Genomic DNA, 23745 nt, shown 5'->3' on the forward strand with positions numbered 1-23745 from the left:
TCATTAGACGGCGGCTTTCTAATCATGCGCTGTGATGTTCAGCAATCATGTCGGCAGCGGTGCAAACGTTTTACAAGACGGAATTGGCAACAGTGGCTTGTATGACATACCTTACCGCCGCGGCCGAAGCTATTCTCCGTCAACAGCGTGATGCTGGGATATGGTGGTGGGACGTGCCATTGATGCAATAGTAGTGTGCCCCGCTTGTTCCAAAGACTTTCCGCGTACATATCTTGACGACCCCCACCAGACTTCTTCTTCCTTCTCTTGACCATCTCCCGCTTTATAAGCCTCAATTGCCCTCGTATTGCACGCCCGGTCGCTGCAATTCTACCCCGCCAACACTTTCTCATCCACCCACCTACACCCACACGAGAACGCAATCATGTCTTCTGAGCCCGTCGGAGATTTCGGCCTCATCGGCCTGGCCGTAAGTACTCTCTATACCGGACGCGTACAAGAGATGTGCAGCAGAAAGTGCGCGTCGTCGTGCCTTCCTGCCAGCCATTGAGTCCAAAGCGCGAATTATCCGGAGACATTCACCCCCAACGCATCAAGGCCAGCCATGCTGACCATACATATAGGTCATGGGCCAGAACTTGATCCTCAACGCGTAAGTCACAACCAACGTCATAACCTACCAATCAGTACTAACATCATCCAGTGCCGACCACGGCTTCACCGTTGTTGCTTTCAACCGAACGTAAGCGCCTCGATACACTGCGCCCAACATACACTGACAGGCAGATAGCGTTGCCAAGGTCGACCGTTTCTTGAACGATGAGGCCAAGGGCAAGTCCATTGTCGGCGCCCACTCCATCAAGGAGTTCGTCTCCAAGCTCAAGAAGCCCCGCCGCATGATGATGCTCGTCATGGCTGGTAAGCCCGTTGACGACTTCATCGAGCTCCTCCTCGAGGGAGGTGCCGAGGAGGGCGACATCATCATCGACGGTGGTAACTCCCACTACCCCGACACCAACCGCCGCACAAACTACCTCAAGTCCAAGGGTATCCGATTCGTCGGAACTGGTGTCTCTGGAGGAGAGGAGGGTGCCCGCTACGGTCCTTCCATCATGCCCGGTGGTAACGAGGAGGCCTGGCCATACATCAAGGTAGGAATGCGCGAAGAGATGAGCAGGACAAAACTAACAATAAACAGGATGTCCTCCAGTCCATCTCCGCAAAGTCCGACGGCGAGGCCTGCTGCCAATGGGTTGGTGACGAGGGTGCCGGTCACTACGTCAAGATGGTCCACAACGGTATTGAGTACGGTGACATGCAGTTGATCTGCGAGGTGAGACGAGACGATCCTACAGAAAGAAAGAGGTGACTGACAGAAACAGGCCTACGACATCATGAAGCGCGGTCTCGGCATGAGCAACAAGGAGATTGGCGACGTTTTCACACAATGGAACAAGGGCGTTCTCGACTCATTCCTGATCGAGATTACCCGTGACATCATGTACAAGAACGACGACGATGGTGTTGCCATTGTTGAGAAGATCATGGACTCTGCTGGTCAGAAGGGTACCGGAAAGTGGACCGCCATCAACGCGCTCGACCTCGGTATGCCCGTTACCCTGATCGGAGAGGCCGTCTTCGCCCGTTGCCTGAGTTCGCTCAAGCAGGAGCGTGGCCGTGCCGCCGGTCTTTTGGACGGCCCCACCCCCAGCTTCTCTGGCGACCGCCAGGCATTCATCGACAACCTCGAGCAGGCTCTTTACGCATCCAAGATCATCTCGTACGCCCAGGGATTCATGCTGATCCAGAACGCCGCCAAGGAGTACAAGTGGAAGCTGAACAAGCCCGAGATTGCCCTCATGTGGCGCGGTGGATGCATTATCCGCTCCGTCTTCTTGAAGGAGATCACCAAGGCTTACCGCCAGAACCCCGAGCTCGAGAACTTGCTGTTCGACGACTTCTTCAGCAAGGCTATCCACAAGGCCCAGTCCGGATGGAGAGACACCGTTTCCAAGGGTGCTCTCTGGGGTATCCCCACCCCTGCTTTCAGCACCGCCCTCAGCTTCTACGACGGATACCGCGCCAAGGACCTGCCCGCCAACCTGTTGCAGGCGCAGCGTGACTACTTCGGTGCCCACACCTTCAGGATCAAGCCCGAGTTCGCCAACGAGACCTACAAGGAGGGCCAGGACATCCACGTCAACTGGACCGGAAGGGGTGGTAACATCTCTGCTTCTGTAAGTTTGACGCACATTGATCATTTAGACGACACTAACAACTTGCCAGACCTACAACGCTTAAAAAGGGGATATCCATTGCTTGTTAGACGGGAGCAGAGGGCTGCCCCGAGTTCATGTTTTATGAAGAACGTGAAAACTGAGATACCTCGAATCTAGAATGAATATAACGATTCGCATGTCCAATGTTTGCACGTGCCGGTGAATGTATGAAGCTCAGCTTGACCGCTGTGTTGTTACTCGTACGCTAGCTGCAGTTAGCGTTGATCGTCGCGTACCTCCAGGTAGACCCTTGACGAGGCACCCCACTATGAATTGAACATTGTTACGAGGTCGCACGCGCATCGGCTTCCCAGCAGTCAGGATACACTCGGGACGGAAGCGTCTCCAAGGCCTACACCACATACCTTCTATAATTGGCCCAGCGGCAAGCGCCCTGCGTAAAGGCTTGGCATCGCGACCACGGAAAGTTGCAGCGCATCACGACAACATCAACCCACCCGCCTCGCGCTCCGCCAGCTCCGCCACGCCAGCGCTGCCCCACGACCCGGTTGCGCGTGCGTCGTCGCGTTTTCATTTCTTTCATTCCTTTGGATTGTATATTCACTGCTTGTATGAGTCTCTGGCGTTAGGTCCTCCGTCGTAGAATCTGGGCAGGGACTAGGTGCTGACGAGACCCAATTGTAGCGGAGCAACACGTTAGCCTCCGCCGCCCGTAATACCCAAGTCGCCTAGACAGAGGCACACAAGAGCAGGATCGTCATGGCGGACAACAAGCGCAATAGCGTTGCGGGCAAGGTTGCGACTCCGAACCTAAAAGCCGGCCCTGGATCGAACAAAGATGTCATTGGCGCGGGTTCCGATCTGTACAAGGCTGTTGGGTCACGGTACGTTCCGCTCGTCGAAGTGGTATCACCGCTGGGATGGTAGCTGACAGTTTGCAGCATCAAAGTCACATGTGCCCCTGGCAAGAACGTCCTCGAGGGCACCCTCTTCACGGCCTGCAACCTCACACACGCCATAGCCATCAACACCGCGCCCGCTCCACCGAACCCCTCCCCCGCCTCCTTATTCAGCCAGCCCGGCGACTACCACATCATCCCATTCGCACACATTGAGTCCTTCGAGATCATCGGCACAGGAGAGCGCGTAGCAGAGTCCGCAGCGGGTTTCGATGGCGCACTCCCCAGCATCTCCAAGGTGGATCTGGCGGCGCTACAAGCCCGCGAAGACCAGACTATCCGCGAGATGAAGAAGAAGGATATGCAGAAGGGCAAGGGTGTTAGTGCCGAAGCACAGGAATTGTTCGATGCTATATCGAGGACGTGAGTCATATCAGATCTGGCAGAGACAGGATAACAGGGCTAACATACGAACCACAGTCTACCAACTCGGTGGGCAGATACGCAGATCGTCGTCAACGACTCCGTCCTCATCCAGGCCCCGTACACGCTCGACAGCATCAAAGCGCCCGCCGACAAGCACCAGGCTAAGGCTCACGTTCGCAAGGTCGTCGAAGCCTTCTACCAGCGTAAGAAGGGTGCGTCTGCGGGAGGAGCGGCTCGCGCTCCGGTCGCTGTGCCCAATGCCCCTAGGAAGGGAGGTTAGAACTCGGCCAGCCCAGGGCTTTGGCGACGGACAACTTGATGTAAGCCTTATCCGCAGAGGCCATGTCGCTGGCTGGAGGGTTTGGTCTCGTTGGTGATGTGAGGTATGAATCACGGAAGAATTATGTAATGATGGTAGCAGTCATGCATTCTGTGGGAGGGTGCTGGAAGGTAAACATGCTATTCCGTATGGCATAGTAGGCATTTCAGAAATTCACAAAATGTTCAAAAGCCACGGCGAGACGAGCTGTGTGATGTAAGTGCAAAACACTCATAGGACCATATCAATGTTTTTGGGTTACGTGAAGAACACAACAGCTCAGCTCAAGGCGTACGACAGGATCCCGAGAGACGCGCGAAGACGGGAATGAGCATAATGACGACTATCCGGTGTGCTGTTTGTCATTCTTCAACAAGGCATGTCCCGCGCAATACGTTCTGGCTTTCAGTGTTAGCAAGCTGCAGCTGAAAGCCTTCATCATTCTGGTGGCAATTGGGACGCTCTACTTATACCTCGTCGCTAGGCTGCAACGACAGTCCCGCTCATGCGCACCCATCCGATTTGCCAGTCTCGCAATCCCTGAAATGGATCCATTAAGCATTGCGACGAATGTGGTAAGTTCTCTACGCCGGGACCTTAGTCAGAGCCGTATTGCTAAGCTAACAACTCTTCTAGCTCCGGATCATTACGACTTTCCTCGGAGCTGCCAAAGGCCTGAACGACATACGGAACAAATGGAAGCACGCGCCCGTTACCGTGCGATTCCTCTGTTCCCAGCTCAAACTCAATGGGACCTTACTTTCGCGGCTGCAGGCACTACTTCTTGACGAAACGAATGCTGTGCACGCGGACCCAGACTTGGTCGATACGCTCGATACGACTCTGAGAAGCTCTCTCGTGCTGGGGGTATGTCTCGGGAAGTACGTGTCGAAGATCATGAAGGGCGTCCACGGTGATGGTAGCATGAGCTCGAAAGCCAAATTTTGGACTCTGTGGAATGAGGATGAAGCCAAGGACTTATTGGAACGACTGCATCAAAACCATACTGCGATCAACATGTTGATCGGCCCGCTGAACAGGTGAGTGAAGACAAAGTCTCCGTATAGCGTACAGCTACAGCCATGAATGGCCGACTGAACTTAGCAGGGATTCTTCGACCGAGAGAAAGAAACCCCTTCAGAAAAAAGAACAAAGCAAGACGATGACAACAATGAACGAACACACCCAACAGATGCGAAAGGCCTATGCCCTCACAGTGGCGGAGTCTACATTCAAAATCGAAGATTCCCCCGATAGTCTCTTGAGCAATCACTCCACCCTTGTCGATCCTACTAACGGCTCTTCTGAACAACACTTCGAATCTGTCCTCTCGAACTCCAGAGTATACAAAAAAGCTTCCAACGCAGCTATGAGACAGCGGCCGAATACCGATTTCGACAATGCAAGCATGAGGACTAATCATTCTACAACCGCAACGATTGGCGACCCGGACTTCATTACCGACCCGGCAAACACGGAAGAAGACACAGCTACTACAAGGCCTATAATTGTTCATATCTGTGATCCTGTTCATAGGGCGAGCAGAAATCTCAACGTTGCAGGCGTAACGGGTATTTGTACCGAAAGCTATCCTACCCAAGAGCCCGGGAAGTTGAGTTATAAGCCCCACGACCGGATACAGAATCTACGGAAGGTAGATGCGGCGTGGTGGTACGGCACTACTGAACCTCCAGAAAATGTGCCTGAAAACCGTGGGATAATTCTTCGTCGAGACTTCTACCCTATTTACAGGCTTAACGAATGGAAACCTGCACACACTGGCAGAAGCATGGGCACCGAAGCTGTCGGCGAGTGTTGGTTGCGCTATGAGGAGGGAGATCGAGTGGAATTCGATGTAAGTGACGTGAAAACCCATATCCATCACATTGTGCTAACCAATCCAGCGAGTGTACCATAACTTCATATGGGTCGTCAGAGTATGTCGGAACTCGGACCATCACGCTGGGTCAAACGACATAGACTCACGGTGTCAGAACGCGTCAACAGAGGGACAAATGCTAGTCGATACCATCGTGCTGAGTGACGAGATCCGCGAACAGGTCGATACTCTGTTAGCACATTGTGCTTGTCCTCTTACGCGTCTCGTTGGCTTAGAAGGACGTGAACGGTGCCAAGAGATTATAAAGATGGTAAATGAAGACGGTTGGCCAGCATCTGAGCAGAAGATTATAGCGGATTGCAAGAGCTTTAGCGAACTACAAGAAGCGGCAGAGTTATATAGGATGTGTGGATAATAGGGCTGGGACCTACAATGAGTCACAGGTGTGTTTACAGACACGGCAAAAAGGTAGATGAAGCATACATGGCAGGATACGGGTTCAATTCGCAGGGTGAAAAGTACGCGAAGCCCATCACGCTGCCTCATACTAATATACAAATCGCCTCAACACATGCCCGTAGTCCCCAAACCCTCCCCCAAAATCACCACTCAACCCCTCCACCCAAGCGCATCCTTCTCCAGCACCGCATGCCTCATCCGAAGCAAGTCCACCCGGCTGGTGTACGTCAGGCGCCCCTCTTTCTTCCACCTCGCGTTGTACGGGATCTGGTACGTATCCAGTACATCCACGAATGCACCAGCCCTGGGCTCATACGCCCCCGCCGTCCGATCCACCTCCAGATTCATCTTTTCGGGCCCCATGCCCCATCCGTAAGAGACATTGTCGAAGCCGCGGAAAGTGGCTCCAACGACGTACGTGCTGCGCGCACGGAGCGAAGGCTGCTTGTGGCGGAGGCCATTGCCGTTGCCGCTCGAGATGACGGCGCCGATCATGCAGTCGTCCATCTTCTTGACGATGATGAATGGATAGACCTTGATGCAGATCTGGCCGTACTGCGACGGGACGAACCAGTCGCGCGAGGTGGCTGCCATGCGGGGGAGTGGCGCCCATCCGATGTCGCCTACGCTGATGGCGTTGATGGCGGTGGGGTCGAGGCGCTGGGGGCGCTCGGGCCCGTGTGGTGGTGGTGGTGAAGGCGAATCTTTGTCGACCTCCATCTCGTCCTCCTCCATCTCTCCCTCCTCCATCTCCTCCTCCCCCTCCCCCTCATCCATCCCCTCATCCATCCCCTCATCCATCCCCTTCCCCAAAACCTCCTCATCCCATCTCGCCAAAAACGCTTCAAATCGCTGCACGCAAAGCAACAACTCACCGGAAATCGTCTCGAACTCCTTGAGCTCGTCTTCTTGTAGTGCCCGAAGGCGGTTCTGATGTGCCTCTATGGCGAGGACTTCTATGGCGATGTCGCGCCCGAGGTTGATGGTGGTGAGGGAGGGCATGGCGGGCCATGCCGGCGACGTTGCCGTGAAGGCGAGGAGTGTGGTGGTGGTGTGGGTGGTCATGGTGACTATGTGGTTAGCGAGGGGAAGGGAGGGGAGGGGTTGGGGGGGATGTATGCGGTAGGGAGGACTATAAGAGACGGGAATTGAGGTGCTGGGGGTAATGTAGGCGGTAGAGGGCAGGATGCCACAAGGGCAGTGAGATGCTGGGGGTGATGTAGACGGTAGGGAGCAGGATGCGGAAAGGGAAGTAAGCTGCCGGCACCCATGTAGTCCGCAAATCCATGAATGCCGTAATAAAAAGAAAGGATACTTACGGGTGTAGTCAGTGTGTGTTGCTGAAGAATCTCAAAAACCAGCGGCATGAAAAACTTTTGTTATGGGCGTCGTGGGTGCAAACGCTCGCTGCTGTCTTGGCGGTGAAAAGTGCGGCTCACTGCTCACGTTCACCGCGAGTTCAGCAGAGAGAGAGGAGCGAGAAGCTGGATGTGAGAGCGGAAGTGAGCGTGATGGCGACATCGGAGTTGGGATTCGTATGGGATATGCAAGGAATGAGGTTGACGGCTATGTGGGAGATGGGATTTGTACGTAGTGAGGGCAGTGCGTGATGTAGGCGTATTGTGGCATTAAGGCGCGATGAATACTAGTGGCATGACATTAATGTAGGCATAGTATGGCATTAAAAAGTTGGAGATATCTGCTACAGAACTTGATGTCGTATGCATGACTCTCTGGTTCTGTATACTACAGCAGCATACAGAAGAACGAAGTCTCCGTGTGCACAAGCTTTTCAAACCACAGATATATACTGCCCTTTCACTTTCACCGCCCTTTTCCGCTTGACCTAGCAGCGAGCTCAGCATACTGGACAGGATTGTAATGTCCGAATGGGAATGTCTGAAGATGGAGAGATGGCCACTGTTGTCACTATGTCTGTAACCGATGTCGAGCCAAACTACATATATAATAGCCTCTCATCTCACGGTTATGATTCAGACAAACGCTCACTTCCACTCCACTCCCCAAGTAACCTCCCCCTTCCTAAACGGCACGACCTCACACTCGCCCCCACCCTCCTTCCTCAGCACATCCACCACCGTCTCCTTCCCCTTCTTCAACAAAATCCTCTCCTTCTTCTCATCCACAATCTGATAAAACCCCCTCCCCCACCCCCCAAAGAACCCCTCCAGCACCTCCTTCGTCACCTCCTCCTCCCCAATAACCCCCCTCTTCACCCCCACCTCCAACGCATCAAGCACATACGCCACCGCATACGGCTGCGTAAAAACGCCCGCCGCAACCTTATCCTCCCCCCTCTTCTTCCCCCTCGGATGCGGCGCAGAATCCGTTCCAAGAAAAAACTTCCCATTCCCCTGCACCACCGCGCGCAGCAACGCATCCCTATCCTCAGGCGTCTTCGCAACAGGCTTGCAGAAACAAAACGGGTCGCCTGCCCAATCATCGATGATCAGACTGAGGTGGTGCGCGGTGATTGTGCCGCTGACGGAGGGGCCGCAGGAGCGGACGGCGGAGAGGGCGGCGGATGTGCTGCAGTGCTCGAGGATTATGCGGAGAGAGGGGAATTTGGCGTGGAGGAGCAGGAAGGTGGGGAGGAAGGCGGGTTCGGCGTTGAGGATGGTTATGGCGCCTGTTTTTGTGTCTTTGGTGGTGGTGAGGTGGGCGGAGGAGGGGGTGGACGGGACTTCGCCGTGGAGGTTGAGGACCATGTTTTGTTTTTCCATTTCGGCGAAGACGGGGTAGAAGGGTTCGTAGGAGAGGACGCCTGAGGAGGAGTTCTGTGGGGTGGTTAGCACGGCTGTCACATGAATTGCCAATGTCTTCCTCTTTTATCCTCTTTTCTTTTGGCATATCTTTGGAGGGAAGTGTCTGGATCCTTACGCACCGTAGTAACTCCAGCAGGATACGACTTCACACCCGTAATCCCCGCTTTCTTCGCCTCACGAATAACCTCCGGCGTGATATCCTCGTGAAGATACAACGACATGACGTAATCCACATTCGGCTCAATAGCACGAAGTCTGTCGCGGTACTCGAGACATTGCTTCACGGAAGTGATAGGCGGGACCAGGTTCGGCTGTAAATAGTGATATAATGGGTTAGAGAAACGTGACCAAGATGTTGCGAGACGAGCAAATCGGCAACAACACATGAACAGAAAGGGAGGACGAAGAGGAGCAAGATGGACGATGGTAGCGAAAATGAAATGACCGAATTCTTGGATGAGAAACGAAGCCAACCAAACTTACCATAACATACACCTGATTCACACCACCCTTACGAATCGTAGGCGTAACAAGCTGCGACATCTCGCCATCGCGAAGATGGACATGAGCGTCATATGCCGCTGGCAGCTCGATTTCCGTCAGTTCGGTAAACTTCATCTCTGGTTTTTGGCGACTATGAAATCGCGGAGTTGGTCGTTTCGTTGTTGTTACCCCAAAAAAGTTGTCCCGCATTTTTTGGCGAGATCGGCAGCGGGCGCAAATAGAGCCGCACTAGGCCGGATGTGGGAGGAAAGCCTCACCTGTTATAGGTGGATTCCAAGGTTCGGACATGCCAAAGTTGGGGAGTATTACATTCTAATTATCTTGATTGAAGCTACAGAGAAACAAATCAAGGCTGTAATACATTGATTCGGCACCAGAATATTGGGTATCCGCAACGCATGGTCCTGGTCCAACTACTTGGCCCACCTCAAGAAAGACCCGCCATCGCCAAAGCCATCACTCAACTCTTCCATCAAGAAGTCAGACCTGCTAATCAGCATCCACAAACTGTTCCTCAAACACCACCCCTCTTGTCTCAACCTCAACCCTCTTATTCCAATTCTTCGGCACATACTCCACCGACAATCCTGAATGGCGAGTATAACGAGTCTTACTCGAGCTCGTCGAACTCACACTGCCGCTTCGATGCGAGAACACAGACTTCCTCCTACGAGGTTGTGTTTCAAGTTTGATCCCGTCTTGTGCCGATGGCGGTGCGCTGACTCGGGGTTGTTTCCTGGGTCGCTCTCTTGGTGAGCGGCTCTGGCTTTCTGGGGCGAAAGGGTCTTCGTCCTCTTCTCGACTGCGTTTCACGGGGGTTGTTGCGGAAGTCGGGGTAGAGGAAGGAGTTGACATGCTCGACAAGGAGAGTCGACCGACGCCAGCGGCGAGAGATTTGGAAAGTCGGGAGAAGAAGCCGGTGGTCTGGGGAACCGAGGCGTTAGGCTGTGATATAGGTGGAGTCTGTGCAGTTTCGCTAGTTGCGCCATTAGGCACGCTCGCATTCCTTCTAGATGGACCTAAAGTACTGTTCACAGTCGAAGTAGCGCCATCGGTTTGCCGTCGTCCAGGTATCATCACCACTGGTCCTGAACTCCTGCGGCGATGTTCCTTCTGAGACGGCGACATATCCTGTGCTTTAGACTGAGGTCTGGGCTTCTTAATGCTCTTCTTGGTTTGTGACGTTTCAGCGTCGCTGGTTGCGTCCACCACCTCAGCGGAGTTCTGTGTCGTTCCGTTCGCAGTAAACCCTAACTCGTTCTTCTGAACGGCCTGTAGTAGAGAAAGACCCATGGCAAAAGCAACCTTACGGTCCACGCCATTGCCAACGATTTTGTACTGCTCCGGAAGTGAACCAATGATGGGCTCCTCATCCATGTAGCCCTGGGTCCGGCGCGCTTCCAACACACTGATAGATCGATGTTGATCCCAATGCAATGTAGCGCCGTTCCGGGAATCGCGGATGACTATATTTGTCGTGATAGTCGGTACCAGCCCCGCTGCTTTGATCCGTCGGTACGCCTTTCCAATGTCGGTCCTCGGGTCTCGTAGCGAGGTGGGAATCAGACCCCGTCTATCTGCTTCTTTGTAGTCGCAACCCGGAGGTTGTCGTGGAATGCATCTGACCAGAGCTCGTTGCTTACGCGTTGGTACTTGCGGTAAGCGGTGGTCTGGGAACGGAATACAAGTCTGGACAATACCGTTGCCAATGTCGGGCAATCCCGCATCGACAGACACCGCTGGTACATACGGAAAAGGCGTTGGGTAGTGCTCGCGTTCACCGAATTTCTGTCCGTTGGGTAAATAACCTAAGCTTCGTCCCGCCGTCTCCTCGTAAGGCCGCGCGTGGGTGTGCCAGGGTTGGGCTATTGGCTCAAGTCCGGGTGCAGCTATGGTGAGGATCAGGCGTGAACGCTGTTGCGCGCTGCCGTAACTCCAAGCGTCCATGATGTACTGATTACATTGGTATCCCATCGAGACTAGAGAAGCAACCACCTGAGATAACACGTTCTGATCTTCGAATCCAGTCCGTGTTGAAGCCATGTTGACGACGTTTTCGAGTATACCGTACAAAGGGCGGTATAGATCTACATACGAGCAGAATGTGCTAATATGTGACGCATTCTTCAAGGACTGCGGACTGAGAATATTATGCTGAAGAGCTGAGAACCCAGGACATGGCGATCCAGCAGCAAGGAAGTCGACTTCTCCGACCCGAGGGACAAGGTCAGGTTTATTACCCTTGAGAGCTGCGTCAAAGTGATCATCGACGGAGCCACAGAACAGATGCATCGTCTCCGGGCTCTTCGAGTTAGCTCGCTGAGTGTGGATGGCATGGGGACTGAAGTCAACAGCGGAGTGGAAGGTAACTGCTCCACCCTCTTCAAGGCCTCGATCAAGCGAGCCACCGCCACTGAAGATACTCATTCCTCTCAATGATTTAGCAGAAGACATGTCAGGGCCCTCATTGAAAGTCTTCGGAAGATTTCGCAGGAATATGAGTTTCTGTTCGCCTTCCGCGCCAGTCAATCCCATAGACAGAAACCAGAGATCACCAGCACCACCACGATTGTACGTGAAAGGTATCTGTCCATCCTGGATGTCAGACTTACTGATGAACTTGACATAACAACGTCTCTGGATGCGGGATGCGGACACATCTTCGTATTCGTCGGCAAGGACCAGCTCATTTGCCAAAAGATTCATGCGCCGAGCTTTGGTTGCTAGTTCTCTGCAGTCGCGTTCCAGTCGTAATAGCCTTCGTACTCTAACAATCCCCTTGGCGCGGTCGATGTGTTGGAAAACGACTGGATCCAGAAACTTGTCACCGTTGCGAGTCCTTGCTAGATATACTGTATCGCCTCGACAGTAATCATCGACATGTGTGTTCTTGTCTTTTCGACAAGTGCAAGTCTTGTGTGAAGATCGGAGGCTGACAAAGGCGCTGTCTTGGGTGACGTAGGTTTGACGGACGAAGAAGCGCTCAGCGTCGATCGTGGAAGGCGACCAGTCTACATCATATCTTCCTTTGATGTCCGTGGACAATAGCTCTCCTTCAGAGCAATTACAGTTGTCAGATAAGAATACTTCGTTCTCGTAAGGATATGCCGCCTTGAAGATGTTGGTCTCGTGATGGCGATAAATCCATAGCACGAACAGCCTCTGCGTCCCGTCCTTCAAGGACTCGGTACCCTGGACGTATGCGAGCCATTCCCAGGTCGTGTTGCGCCATACGGTTGCGTCTGCCTCATCAGGAATCAAGGCAACGACGTCGCCAACCTTCACTGATGAGTTACCATAGGGTTGGCATACGTTCCGTCGCGGAGTAGCCGGTTTCCGTGCCCAGAAACTCCGTGCAAACCCAAGCCTCCTCTTCCTGCGCTCCTGTTCAATTATGACCGTTTCAGTAGGCCGTTTTGCCTGAATTTGCTCACCAAAGTACATGTGCTTGAAGCAGTCATAGACCTCCGGCGTAGCGATGGTGTGCTCGATGATCTGCTTCTGCGCCTTGATTGCCGTTAACCCTTTAGCCATGCACTCGCTCCAGAGAGGATGAGCAAGTAGTTGTGTCGAGTTGGGAAGGTTGAAGGCTTGGTTGTAGAAGTATTCGATGTAGGCATGTACGGCGACGCGGAAGTCAGTCTGGTGTCTAAATGCAGTATGCCATTGCTGGAAGTCGGCGCATTGACCAAAACGAAGCGAGAGCCAGTCATAGAACTCTTCGCGAAAGTTGTTGAGCCCGACTGATCCCACGGGTTGGCTGTCCACATAGTCGATAATATGCTTTCCTAGCTGCGCTACCCAGAGGAACGATTTCTGGAACTCTTTGTAGCCAGGAGCGGGCTTCGCAAGTCTGTACCATATGTCGTAATGCTTGTCCTTACTCGCGAACGTAGACTGTACGTAAGTAGTAACGCCAGAGTTCTCGTCGTCTCCGTAGCCCTCGACAGAGCTATCCTGGATTGGTACTGCATGCACGTAGTGTTTGGTCGATCCCACGCAGATGAAGCCATCGAAGCACAACTTCTTCGCGATCGAAACCTCCAGGTAGTGCAGGCTCGTCAGCTCATACGCTCTGCATTCGCTCTCTGGTGTTCGATAGATTTCGTAATCTTGCAGATCCACAATGAGAAGTTGTTTCTCAGATCTCGGCCCATCGTACACAGGCTCTTCGCGGGATTGCTTTCTCCATTCACTCTTCAAACTTCGTAATGCTTCCGATTCTGGCGCTACAGGTACAGGCGGAGACCAATTTGCGACATGTGATCTGGCGAAATCACTCAGCGCCGGCAATGTGATTTTCGGTTCGCTTCGTCGTCTTGGTGAGCTGTCCTGTGCGCTTTGCCTGCTCTTCTTCGGATGTGGCGTTTCTAGCGTGATGTTGTCGCCGATTGTCGCATCCATGGTGCGCTCGCAATGTGGGTGTGATCCTCGGCGAGATTTCGGTGTATGCGTGAAGTGTCGCGCGCGTCGTACAGGAGTGAGAAAACCGCGAACCGATCGAACCTGCTATCTCTCTCTTTCTCCCTAGGCAGCATTCGTGACTGTTTGAAAAGCAGTGAATGCGGGGGTGAGGGTGAGTCTTTGCGCCTGTGAATTCCACCTCTTTCAGTGACTGCGACCAACAATGGCCGTCGACGCGTCGCGTGTCAAACACCCAGCCACACAAAAACGAACAAGACACACCAGAATCAAACGTACTGTCTCAGACAACAGTCAAACATCTCTGGAGAGGACAGCGGAGACGACACGGAGATTATCGCGCTCGGACTGTGCACATGTGGTAGCGACATTCCTACGGGTCAGGCAGCAGAGCCGCACCGCGCAGGCGCACCAGCCACCGGCATTTGGAGAGGCAGGTGCGACATGGTTTGGCGGGTTAGAGGATTGCCTGTTTGAGCTGTTGACATAAGACGCTTTGTGATGGAGACGGATGATTGCTTGCGATGCAAAGATGTAGAAAGCAATGGAGCGGGATGGGTTGCTGAGGATGGTGGATGGGTCTAGCACGTGCTGGTCGTACGAACGGGCCTGGCAAGAGGTGAGAGAACCCCTCACCAGCAACAACATGGTATCGAGATTGAGTAAATTAGAACAACACATCTTTAAATACTATCTCGAACGACATAAATCTAATGCAAGCCCTCATGCACGACGCAGGCTCGCCAGGCCATAACAAAGTGCGCCCTACGCGAAAACGCCTCCATGAACGCCTACCCTGTGCATGCAGTTTCCGCGAACAGTGATATAGACCCACCCACTCCCAATAGATATCCATCAACATATACCACCAGAACAGCTGTCCTTCTAACCATTCTTCGGAGCATAGTCCCAGATATGCGACGAATCCCAGCTCTCCGTCTCCTCCTTCCTCGCCTTCGGATCATCACCCCTCTTCTTCGCGTCCTCTCTCAACGCATCCAACTCTCTATCCATACCACTAATTTCCGTCCTCAGTTTATTGATAGTCTCAATCTCTTCCTTGGAGAAATTGGGGTCCTTGCCGTCCTTCTTAGCCTCCTCTTCGCGCTTGTTGAACTTATCCAGCTGGGTAAACTTCTCGTTGCGCGCATCCTGCTTCTTGAAGTACTCGTCGTACTTCTTCTGGCCGCCGAAGCAGATGCCATAGCCGTCGCAGTAACACGTGTTCATAGCCGGGCAGTGGACTTCATGGCCAGTGAAGATGTAGTGCCATATGTATTCGAAGATGCGGCCGGAGAACTGGTCGTCCATGCCCGTGGTAAGGAGCCACTTGCGGTAGTGGATGAAGCGCTCAATAGGCACTTCCTGGATGCGCTGGCGCGACACGGCGAATTGCGCGCAGCAGATTCCCGAGATGGAAGGCGGGATCGGGGCGCCCGGGTGGATCTCCTCCCAGATGTTGCGCCGCCAGTAGATCTCCTCGGGCTTGTGGAAGAAGTCAAAGTCGCCGCCGGGGCGGTCCATGTGGATCCAGTCCGGGCAGCCCGGGTCGTGGTGGCAGCGCACGTTCATGTAGCCCATGCGGGCGACGCGCTCGTGGTTGAGGCGCTGGATCATCTGCGCGGCGTCGAGGCCGAGGAGCTGGTTGTTGTGCCAGGCGTGGCGGTGGGCGTGCATGAAGATGGACGTGTCGGGGAGGTCGTCGTAGTGGTCGATGATGTACGAGAGGTAGACCTGGTCAGTTAGCGGACAATTACAACACCTATATGTAATGACCTGATGCATACCATGGCCTCGCGCCCTTTGTTCTTGGGGATCTTGTGCTCGGCATTGGGGTTGTCGACTTCGTACACGACCAGCGGCGCATCGGGGATCTCCTTGTCCATCCAGCTAATGTCCTCCTTCTGCGTCTTGGGCACGATGATCTTGTACGTGTAGTTGCTGCCCGGCGGCTTCGTCTGCGCCTCTGAGAAGCGCAGCGGCAGGCCAAAGTCGAGTGGGTCACCGCGCAGCGAGGGCCGGTAGCCGTGGGCAGCGCTGCTCCCGGAGTTCCATGTTGGGATTGACGGGATTTGGTGGAGATACCACCACACGAGGCCGGCGGCGAGGAAGACGAAGACGAGCGGGATGGCCCTCGGGGGTCCGCTGAGCATGGTGGGTGACGGAACGGCTAGTAGGTCGGGCTCATTGATGGTTGTGGAGAGGTGTTCGAGACCAGGACCTACGTGATGATCATGGCGCGGGATGCAGGCGGCGCCGGGGGTGCGTTCGGCCTCGTTGTCGTCAGCTCGCCCTCGACGCAAAGGTGGATCTTCCCGTACCTGGGCCTGGTTGCGCGTCCAGATGTCACTAGGCGGGATCTGCATGTGCCAGCCCTGGACCCAACGTGAAACATGCTACACATCTACCTTCCACCATATATATAACCCGCCCGGGTGTAACGCTTGGCAGGGCAACATTACTTTCAATTATCTCAGTAGACCCTATTTCTGTCTCATTTGACTTTTACTCCCTCTTCATGCCCACTCGTCCAATCCCCCTCAACCCCCACCCCAACAGCAGACCCGTAGCGCAGCTCAACGCAAACAGATACCAGAACGCCGCACGGAACCCCTCCATGAGTGCTGCAGGACTCTGTTTCTCAACATAGCCCGAATGCTCCGTCACACTAGACGCAATGACAGCACTGGTCGCCAGCCCTACACTTTTGCCAATCTGCGCTACCGTGTTGAAGACGCCGCCTGCGAGTCCCTGCGTCCGCGCTGGAAACACAGAGGTGATGACAAGGTTCGAGACTGTGAACAACGCATCCGCACCAATAGGATTGAAGAACACAGAAAGGAACGCGCAGCTCCAGTAGGACCACTCGGGCTGTATGATGCACATAAGCAGCCCGCCAAGAGTCGTGCAGAATAATCCGACGGTTACCGCCCAGTCAGCTCGAACCCTGTGAGCAATCAGGCCCATCACCAGATTGGCGAGAGCTCCGGCTACTGGTCCGGGTAGGAACCGGATCGATGTCTGGATTGCTGACAGCTTCTGCACGTTCTGGAAGAAGAGCGTGTGGTACGACTCTACCGCGTTGAATGTTCCCCATGTGATGAAGACCCCGATGCAGATGATGCTGAAGATGCGGTTGCGCCAGAGTGAATTCGGGATGATAGCGGGCCGGCCCAGTCGTTCCTGCCTGCCAACCCAGAAAATGAATGCCGGGATGAGAGCAATCGCAGTAATGAGCAGACCGAGTGTCGTGGGCTCTCGGATTCTAGCAGTCTCTTCGGAGATCAAACTAAAGACATTAGCATCGAGCCATCAGATATGTGAGATCAACACTCACGCGAAACAGTATGAGAGGAGCGCCAACGATGCACTTCCAAAGAGAATGCCAACCCAATCAATGTCGCTCTTCAAGCGGGACCAGACATGCGGCTGCTTGTTGTCGACTTTTGGCAGACCAAACAGCCCAAGAACGAAGACGATCGTGTTAGTGATCGCACTGAGGTGGAAACCCCACCGCCATCCGATGGTATCAGCGAAGATACCCCCGAGCACGAGTCCGAATGAGAAACCTATGGGTTGGCCACCGCCCATGGATGCGAATGCAATGTTCCTGCTCTTGCCTTCTGGAAACGTGCTGGTGATGATACTGACAGCCGAGGGGAGGCAGAAGGATATTGCTACGCCGGCGAAGGCACGGAAAACAATGAGCTGTGTTCCGGTCTGCGACAATCCACATGCAAGTGTAAAGGCGGATTGGAGAAGACATCCTACCAAATACATAGGTCGGGAGCCAACGACATCGGCGACGGAACCGAGGAGGAGAAGAGTGCAGCCGCAGGTCAAGGCGTAGATGGAGATTGGCCTGGACTCGTCAGTAGGTAGTATGGAATTTGGGATGTGTCTACAAACCATAAGAGTACACTAGGTGCGAGCTCTAGTTCGCGTGCGACCGTAGGCAGAGTGACAGTCATGACACCCGACAGCATGGAGCTGACCATGGTAACACAAACAACTGTCACTAAGACGATGGCCGTCGTTCCCTTTCCAGGACCATTCCGTTGTTCAGCAGCGAAGGAGTCCTGGGCCACATTGATAGGACGTAAATCCTCAGCTATCGACGGCGCATCTTTGCTTCCCCCATTGCCCAATGGTATGGCAGTGAGGGCTGGAATCGATGTCTCTGGGTAGCTCACAAGTTCGATCGATGTTGCGGTTTGTGACATGTTGGAGAAGAGTGATGATGAGTCGTTTGAAAAAAAGTGGTGGAAGATGAATCGAGATTTGCACTACATATTCTTTGAGTAAGGAAATACTAGGCGGCAGACCCTGCTATATAAGGGCAGACCGGTGCCGGGAAGACGATAGTAACTGCGACATCATACTCCTCGATGTAGAGTCTGACTGCAGCTCTTGGCTACGCCTTGCATCCTTGTAGGGCGTGAGCCGCTGATTAGTACATGTTCAGTACCTAGGTAGTCTGGCACAGCTCACGGCAACTCCGTGAATGGGCAGGATCCTGGCGGTAGCCTTGTCATGACTTGGTGAATAGATTGGGATCCTTCTGCTAAAGGTTCTTCCACAGCGCAGGAGCCGCGTCTAGATTTAGCCAGGGGAGTGAAGAGCGGAAGCTTTCCGTCGGGTGTGATGGCAGACGGAGGTTCGGCGGCGGGACTGACGCGATAAGGGAGCCGCGGTCTTATCGCGTTAGCGCCGTCATGGCTGCAGGGATCTGGTACCTGACACTTGGAGCTCCAAATGCTGGAGGGGACGCGGTAGAGGAGCAATTATTCTCGTACTATACGCGACTGCCGTTTCTGTTTTCACTGCAGATTTCCGATGCGCTGAACTGTTTCATATCACGTGGCTAAACTCAAGCCTCGTTCTCCGGCCACTTCAATCCGACGTTATGCTACACGTTGCAACTTCTTGAGATCGGGAGTTGAACTTTCGAAACATCACGACTATCGCTCGTCATTGCTACACACCACCACGATTCCTGCCGGGCTTAGGGCGGGTTTACACGATGCGAGCTTCAGCCTCTATGCTGAGCGCGAAAGCTCTCTTAGTGCTCAGCGCTTTCAGGCACATTGGCGCGCATGCGGCTCGTCCAGGTGTCAGTGTCGCGCTTCTGGCTTCTTTCAATCCAGCTCCATACCTAGTAGAGTTATTGTAAGCTTCGGGTGTGCCAAACGCAAGAGCTACAACTAACTCCTCCCAGAGAAACTGCTGCAGAAGAGAATGCGACGGCATACTACCCCATCCTCGACCGCGTATCCGAGGGGTACTTCGACGAGAAGACCACAGAGCAGGCGCTGTATACAGCCTTTGTGGACCTCCTGAAAAGCGACGGACACATCACCCAGCCTGAAGCCCTCGCTTCCTTCGACCTCGCTCTCTCAATCCGGTCGGCTGCGCCGCGGATAGAAGCACATTACCAGTTCTACAATACATCGGTGGAGCCTTCACTGAAGGCGGAGCAGAACGAGAAATGCGAGATTTGGGCATCGTTTCATGGGAAGCAATACTGCTCCGTACACCTAGACGAGCCGTTTGGAGACATTGAGAGCGAGCGGTACGTACAACTGGCTTGGCCTATGGCAGACGCTGATAATCAAACAGGACATACAAACTACCCTTCGACCGCATACTTGGCAACAGCTCGGCTCTACCTGCGATTCTATACGCCGATATCACCGCTCCTCGATTCAAGAAATGGCACAAGACGTTGAGCGATACAGCCAAACAAGGAAAGACTTCGTACCGTGTCCGGCACAAGCCTTCTTTGAAGGCACCAACAACGCCGCTGGTAGTGAACGGATACGGTGTGGAGCTACAACTGAAGCGGACCGACTACATCGTCATAGACGACAGGCAGGCTGAACAGGGAGAGAAGAGTGCTTCTCAAAAGCCAATGGGCACCGGCCTAGACGACGATGAAGACGTCGCAGACCTCAAGCCCTTGTCCAAGGACGAGGTATCGGATTTAGGGCTGAAGGCTGCCAGCTTTGTAACACAAAGCGAACAACCCATGGATACCCTCATGAAGCTCGTGCAAGACTTTCCGAAATACTCGTCCATCATCGCAGCCCACAACGCGTCGGAAGACTTCCTGGAAGAACATCTGAAGAACCGCGAGCAACTCCTCCCTACCGGGTACAATGTCATCTGGATCAACGGCGTACAGATCCCAGCCCGCGATGTGAACCCCTTCTCGCTGTTAGCACATCTGCGACGTGAACGTAAATTGATCAACGGGATACGCAGTCAGGGTCTAAGCGGTTCTGAAGTCATCTCGCTATTGTCGCATGATTCCATCGCCCAGACTCAGACGGATGCTGAACCCCAACGTTACGATTTCAGAGATGCTACCGAAGGCGGCAACGTCATCTTGTGGCTAAACGACATCGAAAACGACCCGATGTACGAAGGGTGGCCAAGTGAACTCAGGGCTGTGCGTACGATTATCCATATCATCGATCGCGAGCTAACCATAACTACAGTTACTGCAAAGAACGTATCCTGGTCAGCTGCCATCGTGTCGCAGAGACATTCACAACGCCATCGTCGCTGTCGACTTGACTTCATCCGAGGATGTCACGACCATGCTTGAGACTACCCTCAGTCTTATCAGGCGTGGTATTCCACTGCGCTGGGGTATCGTTCCTCAGACCGCTACATCTGGTGCTCTTGAGCAGGCCAAGGTAGTTTACTATTTGCATGACGCGTACGGACTACCTGCTGTGATCGAATACCTCCAAGTAGTAAGTGTTGAAATCTCTTGTGAAGTCGATGTTGCGCTGACATGGAGTTCAGTTGGCAGATGGCAAGAAGCTGGCGCATGCAGACCAAGCCACTTTCCACGCGACAGTCAAGAAAACCGCGCTCCTCGAAGGAATGGAGGCTCTGGCGTTTGATGACGTCCTGAAGTCAGAGACGTTAGATCAGCGCATCACAGGTGCCAAACAGTACCTGAAGCGTCTAGCAGCAGAAGGCCCAAAAGCCCCAGTCTTCGTCAATGGCGTCCCCATTCCCGCAACTGAAGAATGGCTCGGAACACTCAGCCAAAGAGTCGGCATGGATCTTCGTCAGATTCAGCAAGCAGTCTTCAACGGTAATTTCAACAGCGATAGTTGGGTCCCGCAACATTTCTTGGCCTCAGCTGCTGCTAAGCGCAATCCTCTCGTCATCCCGGAGAACGAGAAGAACATTACGCTCATCAATATGGCTGAATTTGAAGAGACCCATGGCGAGGCTTATAACAAGATGCCGCGGATCCAAGCATCGGGGTCTGCTAGCAAGAGTGACTGGATTCACGTTACGCTCGTGGCGGATTTCGACTCGGAGGCTGGTTTTGCTCTTCTCAAAGCACTGGCAGATTTCCGTGAGGCAAACCCCAACGTAGAGGCTGTCCTGATACACAACCCGAAAGCCGGTGCGGAGCAGTCGAACGCCTCAGAAGATCTTCTAGAGACTTACATCAAGTCTGACCGTAAGCTTACAAGCGAAGCCCTCTCCGAGATCATGAACCGGGATACCAACTACAGACCAACTCCCGCCGACTCCACTCTATTCTGGAAGGTTGCGGAGCCGATCTACGACGCGTTCGGTCTGAAGCCGGGACAGAACGGCATGCTCGTCAACGGACGCTACGTGGGACCCATCCCAGAAGACTACGGATTCTCATACGATGACGTGGAGACTTTCGTCACTTATGAGCAGGTCAAACGCGTTGAGCCGTTGAACAAAGCACTTGCCGATCTTGACCTCATGGAAAAGATCGCATCTCCTATAGATGTTGCGAAGATCCAGTCGCTGGTCACACTTTCCACCGTGTCGGACGTTCCAGAAGGCATTTTCGAGACTGCATCAACCCTGAGGATGAGCACTTACAACAACTGGACTGCCAAGCACACCGCTATCTTCCGGGGTGACGAAGACAACGCTGTCTTCCAGATCGTGGCCTCAATTGACCCCGCGACAGAGCTCGCACAGAAGTGGGTACCAATCCTTAAAGTACTCAGCGATATGGAGGGCACACACCTCAAGCTTTTCCTCAACCCCAAGCAGATGCTTCAAGAGCTTCCTGTCAAGCGTTTCTACAGATACGTCCTCGAAGCTCGGCCATCCTTTGTCGCCGATGGATCCATCGGAAGCCTTGGAACCCACTTCTATGGCATTCCCAAGGAGGCTTTGCTGAACCTTGGCATGGATGTGCCACCCTCTTGGCTAGTTGCTCCGAAAGAGTCTGTCTATGATCTCGACAACATCAAGCTTAGTACCATTCCTGCTGGTGCCGATGTCACCGCTGTCTATGAGTTGGAGAACATCCTTATCGAGGGCCACTCTCGTGACACTACGAATGGTGGTCAGCCGCCGCGTGGTGCTGAAGTTGTTCTTGCTACTGAGCGGGATCCTCATTTCGCGGATACTATCATCATGGCTAATCTCGGCTACTTCCAGTTCAAGGCTACTCCCGGCTTTTACAACATCCAGCTGAAGAGCGGTCGCTCTCAGGAAGTCTTTAGCCTAGATAGTGCAGGTCCTATCAGTTGGGCACCCGTGCCTGGTGACGAGACTACCGAGATTGCTCTCATGAGCTTCCAAGGAGCGACAATATTCCCTCGACTATCGCGAAAGCCAGGTCAGGAAGAGACTGATGTGCTCGCTCCTGAAGAGTCACTCGCCTCTGAGCTGGTTGGCAAGAGCGCGCAGAAGGTCAACAAGTTCCTCGGCAAGATTGGTCTCAACTTCGACTCCGAGAAGGTCCTGCAGAAGGGCGCTGACCTGTTCTCCGGAGGCAAAGCGGCGAAGAAGGGCACGCAGGCAGATATCAACATCTTCTCTGTCGCTTCAGGCCACTTATACGAGCGCATGCTGAACATCATGATGGTATCTGTCATGAAGCACACCAAACACACCGTCAAATTCTGGTTCATCGAGCAATTCCTGTCCCCCAGCTTCAAATCCTTCCTCCCGCACATCGCCGCCGAATACGGTTTCGAATACGAAATGGTCACCTACAAATGGCCGCACTGGCTGCGGGGCCAAACCGAAAAGCAGCGCGAGATCTGGGGCTACAAAATCCTCTTCCTAGACGTCCTCTTCCCGCTCGACCTCGAAAAAGTCATCTTCGTCGACGCCGACCAAATCGTGCGAACAGACATGTACGAACTCGTGCAACACGACCTAGAAGGCGCCCCTTACGGCTTCACACCCATGGGCGACTCGCGCACAGAAATGGAAGGCTTCCGTTTCTGGAAAACAGGTTACTGGGCTAACTTCCTGCGTGGTCGCCCCTACCATATCTCCGCGTTGTACGTCGTAGACTTAGTCCGCTTCCGCCAACTCGCCGCCGGCGACCGCCTTCGCCAGCAATACCACGCCCTCTCCGCGGACCCCAATTCCCTCTCTAACCTCGACCAAGATCTGCCCAATAACATGCAGTTCAACCTCCCCATCCACAGTTTACCACAAGAGTGGCTGTGGTGCGAGACTTGGTGCGCTGATGAGGATTTGCACAAGGCGAAGACGATTGATCTTTGTAATAATCCGCAGACTAAGGAGCCGAAGTTGGAGAGGGCGAGGAGGCAGGTGCCCGAGTGGAATGTTTATGATGGGGAGATTGCGGGGTTGGCTAGACGCGTGAAGGGAGAGGAGAGGGATGGGGAGGGGGCGGGGGAGGGGGAGGGGGTGGTGGATGTGCAGGAGGAGGAGCAGAGGAGGGAGAAGGTGGTGAAGGATGCTGAGAGTGAGAGGGAGGGGCATGGTGAGTTGTAAGATAGAGGATTGATGGAGTAAGAAGAAGAATGGATTGGTGTGAGAGGGAAGCGAGATAAGTTACGATATTAGAGGTGTTGCAATCGCACGAAATTTCACGGCATGTTTTTCT

General features: G+C 53.7%; 8 protein-coding genes across 8 annotated transcripts; 4 read left to right on the forward strand and 4 right to left on the reverse strand.

The window, feature by feature from the left end:
- Positions 1 to 385: 385 nt before the first annotated feature.
- On the forward strand, positions 386 to 2262 carry GND1 (phosphogluconate dehydrogenase (decarboxylating) gnd1; the record flags this gene model as incomplete). Its single annotated transcript, XM_049404260.1, has 7 exons — positions 386 to 430; positions 585 to 613; positions 665 to 703; positions 752 to 1112; positions 1160 to 1294; positions 1344 to 2198; positions 2248 to 2262. The coding sequence occupies 7 exons, from the start codon at positions 386 to 388 to the stop codon at positions 2260 to 2262; spliced, it is 1479 nt and encodes a 492-aa protein (XP_049249982.1).
- Positions 2263 to 2960: 698 nt separating this feature from the next.
- J4E88_010671 (uncharacterized protein) lies at positions 2961 to 3806 on the forward strand (the record flags this gene model as incomplete). The annotated part of the gene is made up of 3 exons (XM_049404261.1): positions 2961 to 3085; positions 3143 to 3523; positions 3581 to 3806. The coding sequence occupies 3 exons, from the start codon at positions 2961 to 2963 to the stop codon at positions 3804 to 3806; spliced, it is 732 nt and encodes a 243-aa protein (XP_049249983.1).
- A 584-nt stretch (positions 3807 to 4390) lies between these two features.
- On the forward strand, positions 4391 to 4889 carry J4E88_010672 (uncharacterized protein; the record flags this gene model as incomplete). The annotated part of the gene is made up of 2 exons (XM_049404262.1): positions 4391 to 4420; positions 4482 to 4889. The coding sequence occupies 2 exons, from the start codon at positions 4391 to 4393 to the stop codon at positions 4887 to 4889; spliced, it is 438 nt and encodes a 145-aa protein (XP_049249984.1).
- Positions 4890 to 6294: 1405 nt separating this feature from the next.
- On the reverse strand, positions 6295 to 7415 carry J4E88_010673 (uncharacterized protein; the record flags this gene model as incomplete). Its single annotated transcript, XM_049404263.1, has 2 exons — positions 6295 to 7214; positions 7412 to 7415. The coding sequence occupies 2 exons, from the start codon at positions 7413 to 7415 to the stop codon at positions 6295 to 6297; spliced, it is 924 nt and encodes a 307-aa protein (XP_049249985.1).
- Positions 7416 to 8150: 735 nt separating this feature from the next.
- On the reverse strand, positions 8151 to 13838 carry J4E88_010674 (uncharacterized protein; the record flags this gene model as incomplete). The annotated part of the gene is made up of 4 exons (XM_049404264.1): positions 8151 to 8942; positions 9050 to 9241; positions 9414 to 9542; positions 10068 to 13838. 4 exons carry the CDS (start codon positions 13836 to 13838, stop codon positions 8151 to 8153), a joined length of 4884 nt encoding a protein of 1627 aa, XP_049249986.1.
- A 903-nt stretch (positions 13839 to 14741) lies between these two features.
- J4E88_010675 (uncharacterized protein) lies at positions 14742 to 16222 on the reverse strand (the record flags this gene model as incomplete). Its single annotated transcript, XM_049404265.1, has 2 exons — positions 14742 to 15590; positions 15644 to 16222. 2 exons carry the CDS (start codon positions 16220 to 16222, stop codon positions 14742 to 14744), a joined length of 1428 nt encoding a protein of 475 aa, XP_049249987.1.
- Positions 16223 to 16361: 139 nt separating this feature from the next.
- Positions 16362 to 18079, reverse strand: J4E88_010676 (uncharacterized protein; the record flags this gene model as incomplete). Its single annotated transcript, XM_049404266.1, has 3 exons — positions 16362 to 17145; positions 17194 to 17718; positions 17766 to 18079. The coding sequence occupies 3 exons, from the start codon at positions 18077 to 18079 to the stop codon at positions 16362 to 16364; spliced, it is 1623 nt and encodes a 540-aa protein (XP_049249988.1).
- An 800-nt stretch (positions 18080 to 18879) lies between these two features.
- J4E88_010677 (uncharacterized protein) lies at positions 18880 to 23633 on the forward strand (the record flags this gene model as incomplete). Its single annotated transcript, XM_049404267.1, has 5 exons — positions 18880 to 19025; positions 19075 to 19428; positions 19476 to 20307; positions 20357 to 20617; positions 20670 to 23633. 5 exons carry the CDS (start codon positions 18880 to 18882, stop codon positions 23631 to 23633), a joined length of 4557 nt encoding a protein of 1518 aa, XP_049249989.1.
- Positions 23634 to 23745: the final 112 nt, after the last annotated feature.

Source organism: Alternaria novae-zelandiae (assembly GCF_023758075.1).
Source record: "Alternaria novae-zelandiae strain BMP 2774 chromosome Unknown scaffold_37, whole genome shotgun sequence".
In the NCBI taxonomy this organism is placed as follows: Eukaryota; Fungi; Ascomycota; class Dothideomycetes; order Pleosporales; family Pleosporaceae; genus Alternaria; species Alternaria novae-zelandiae.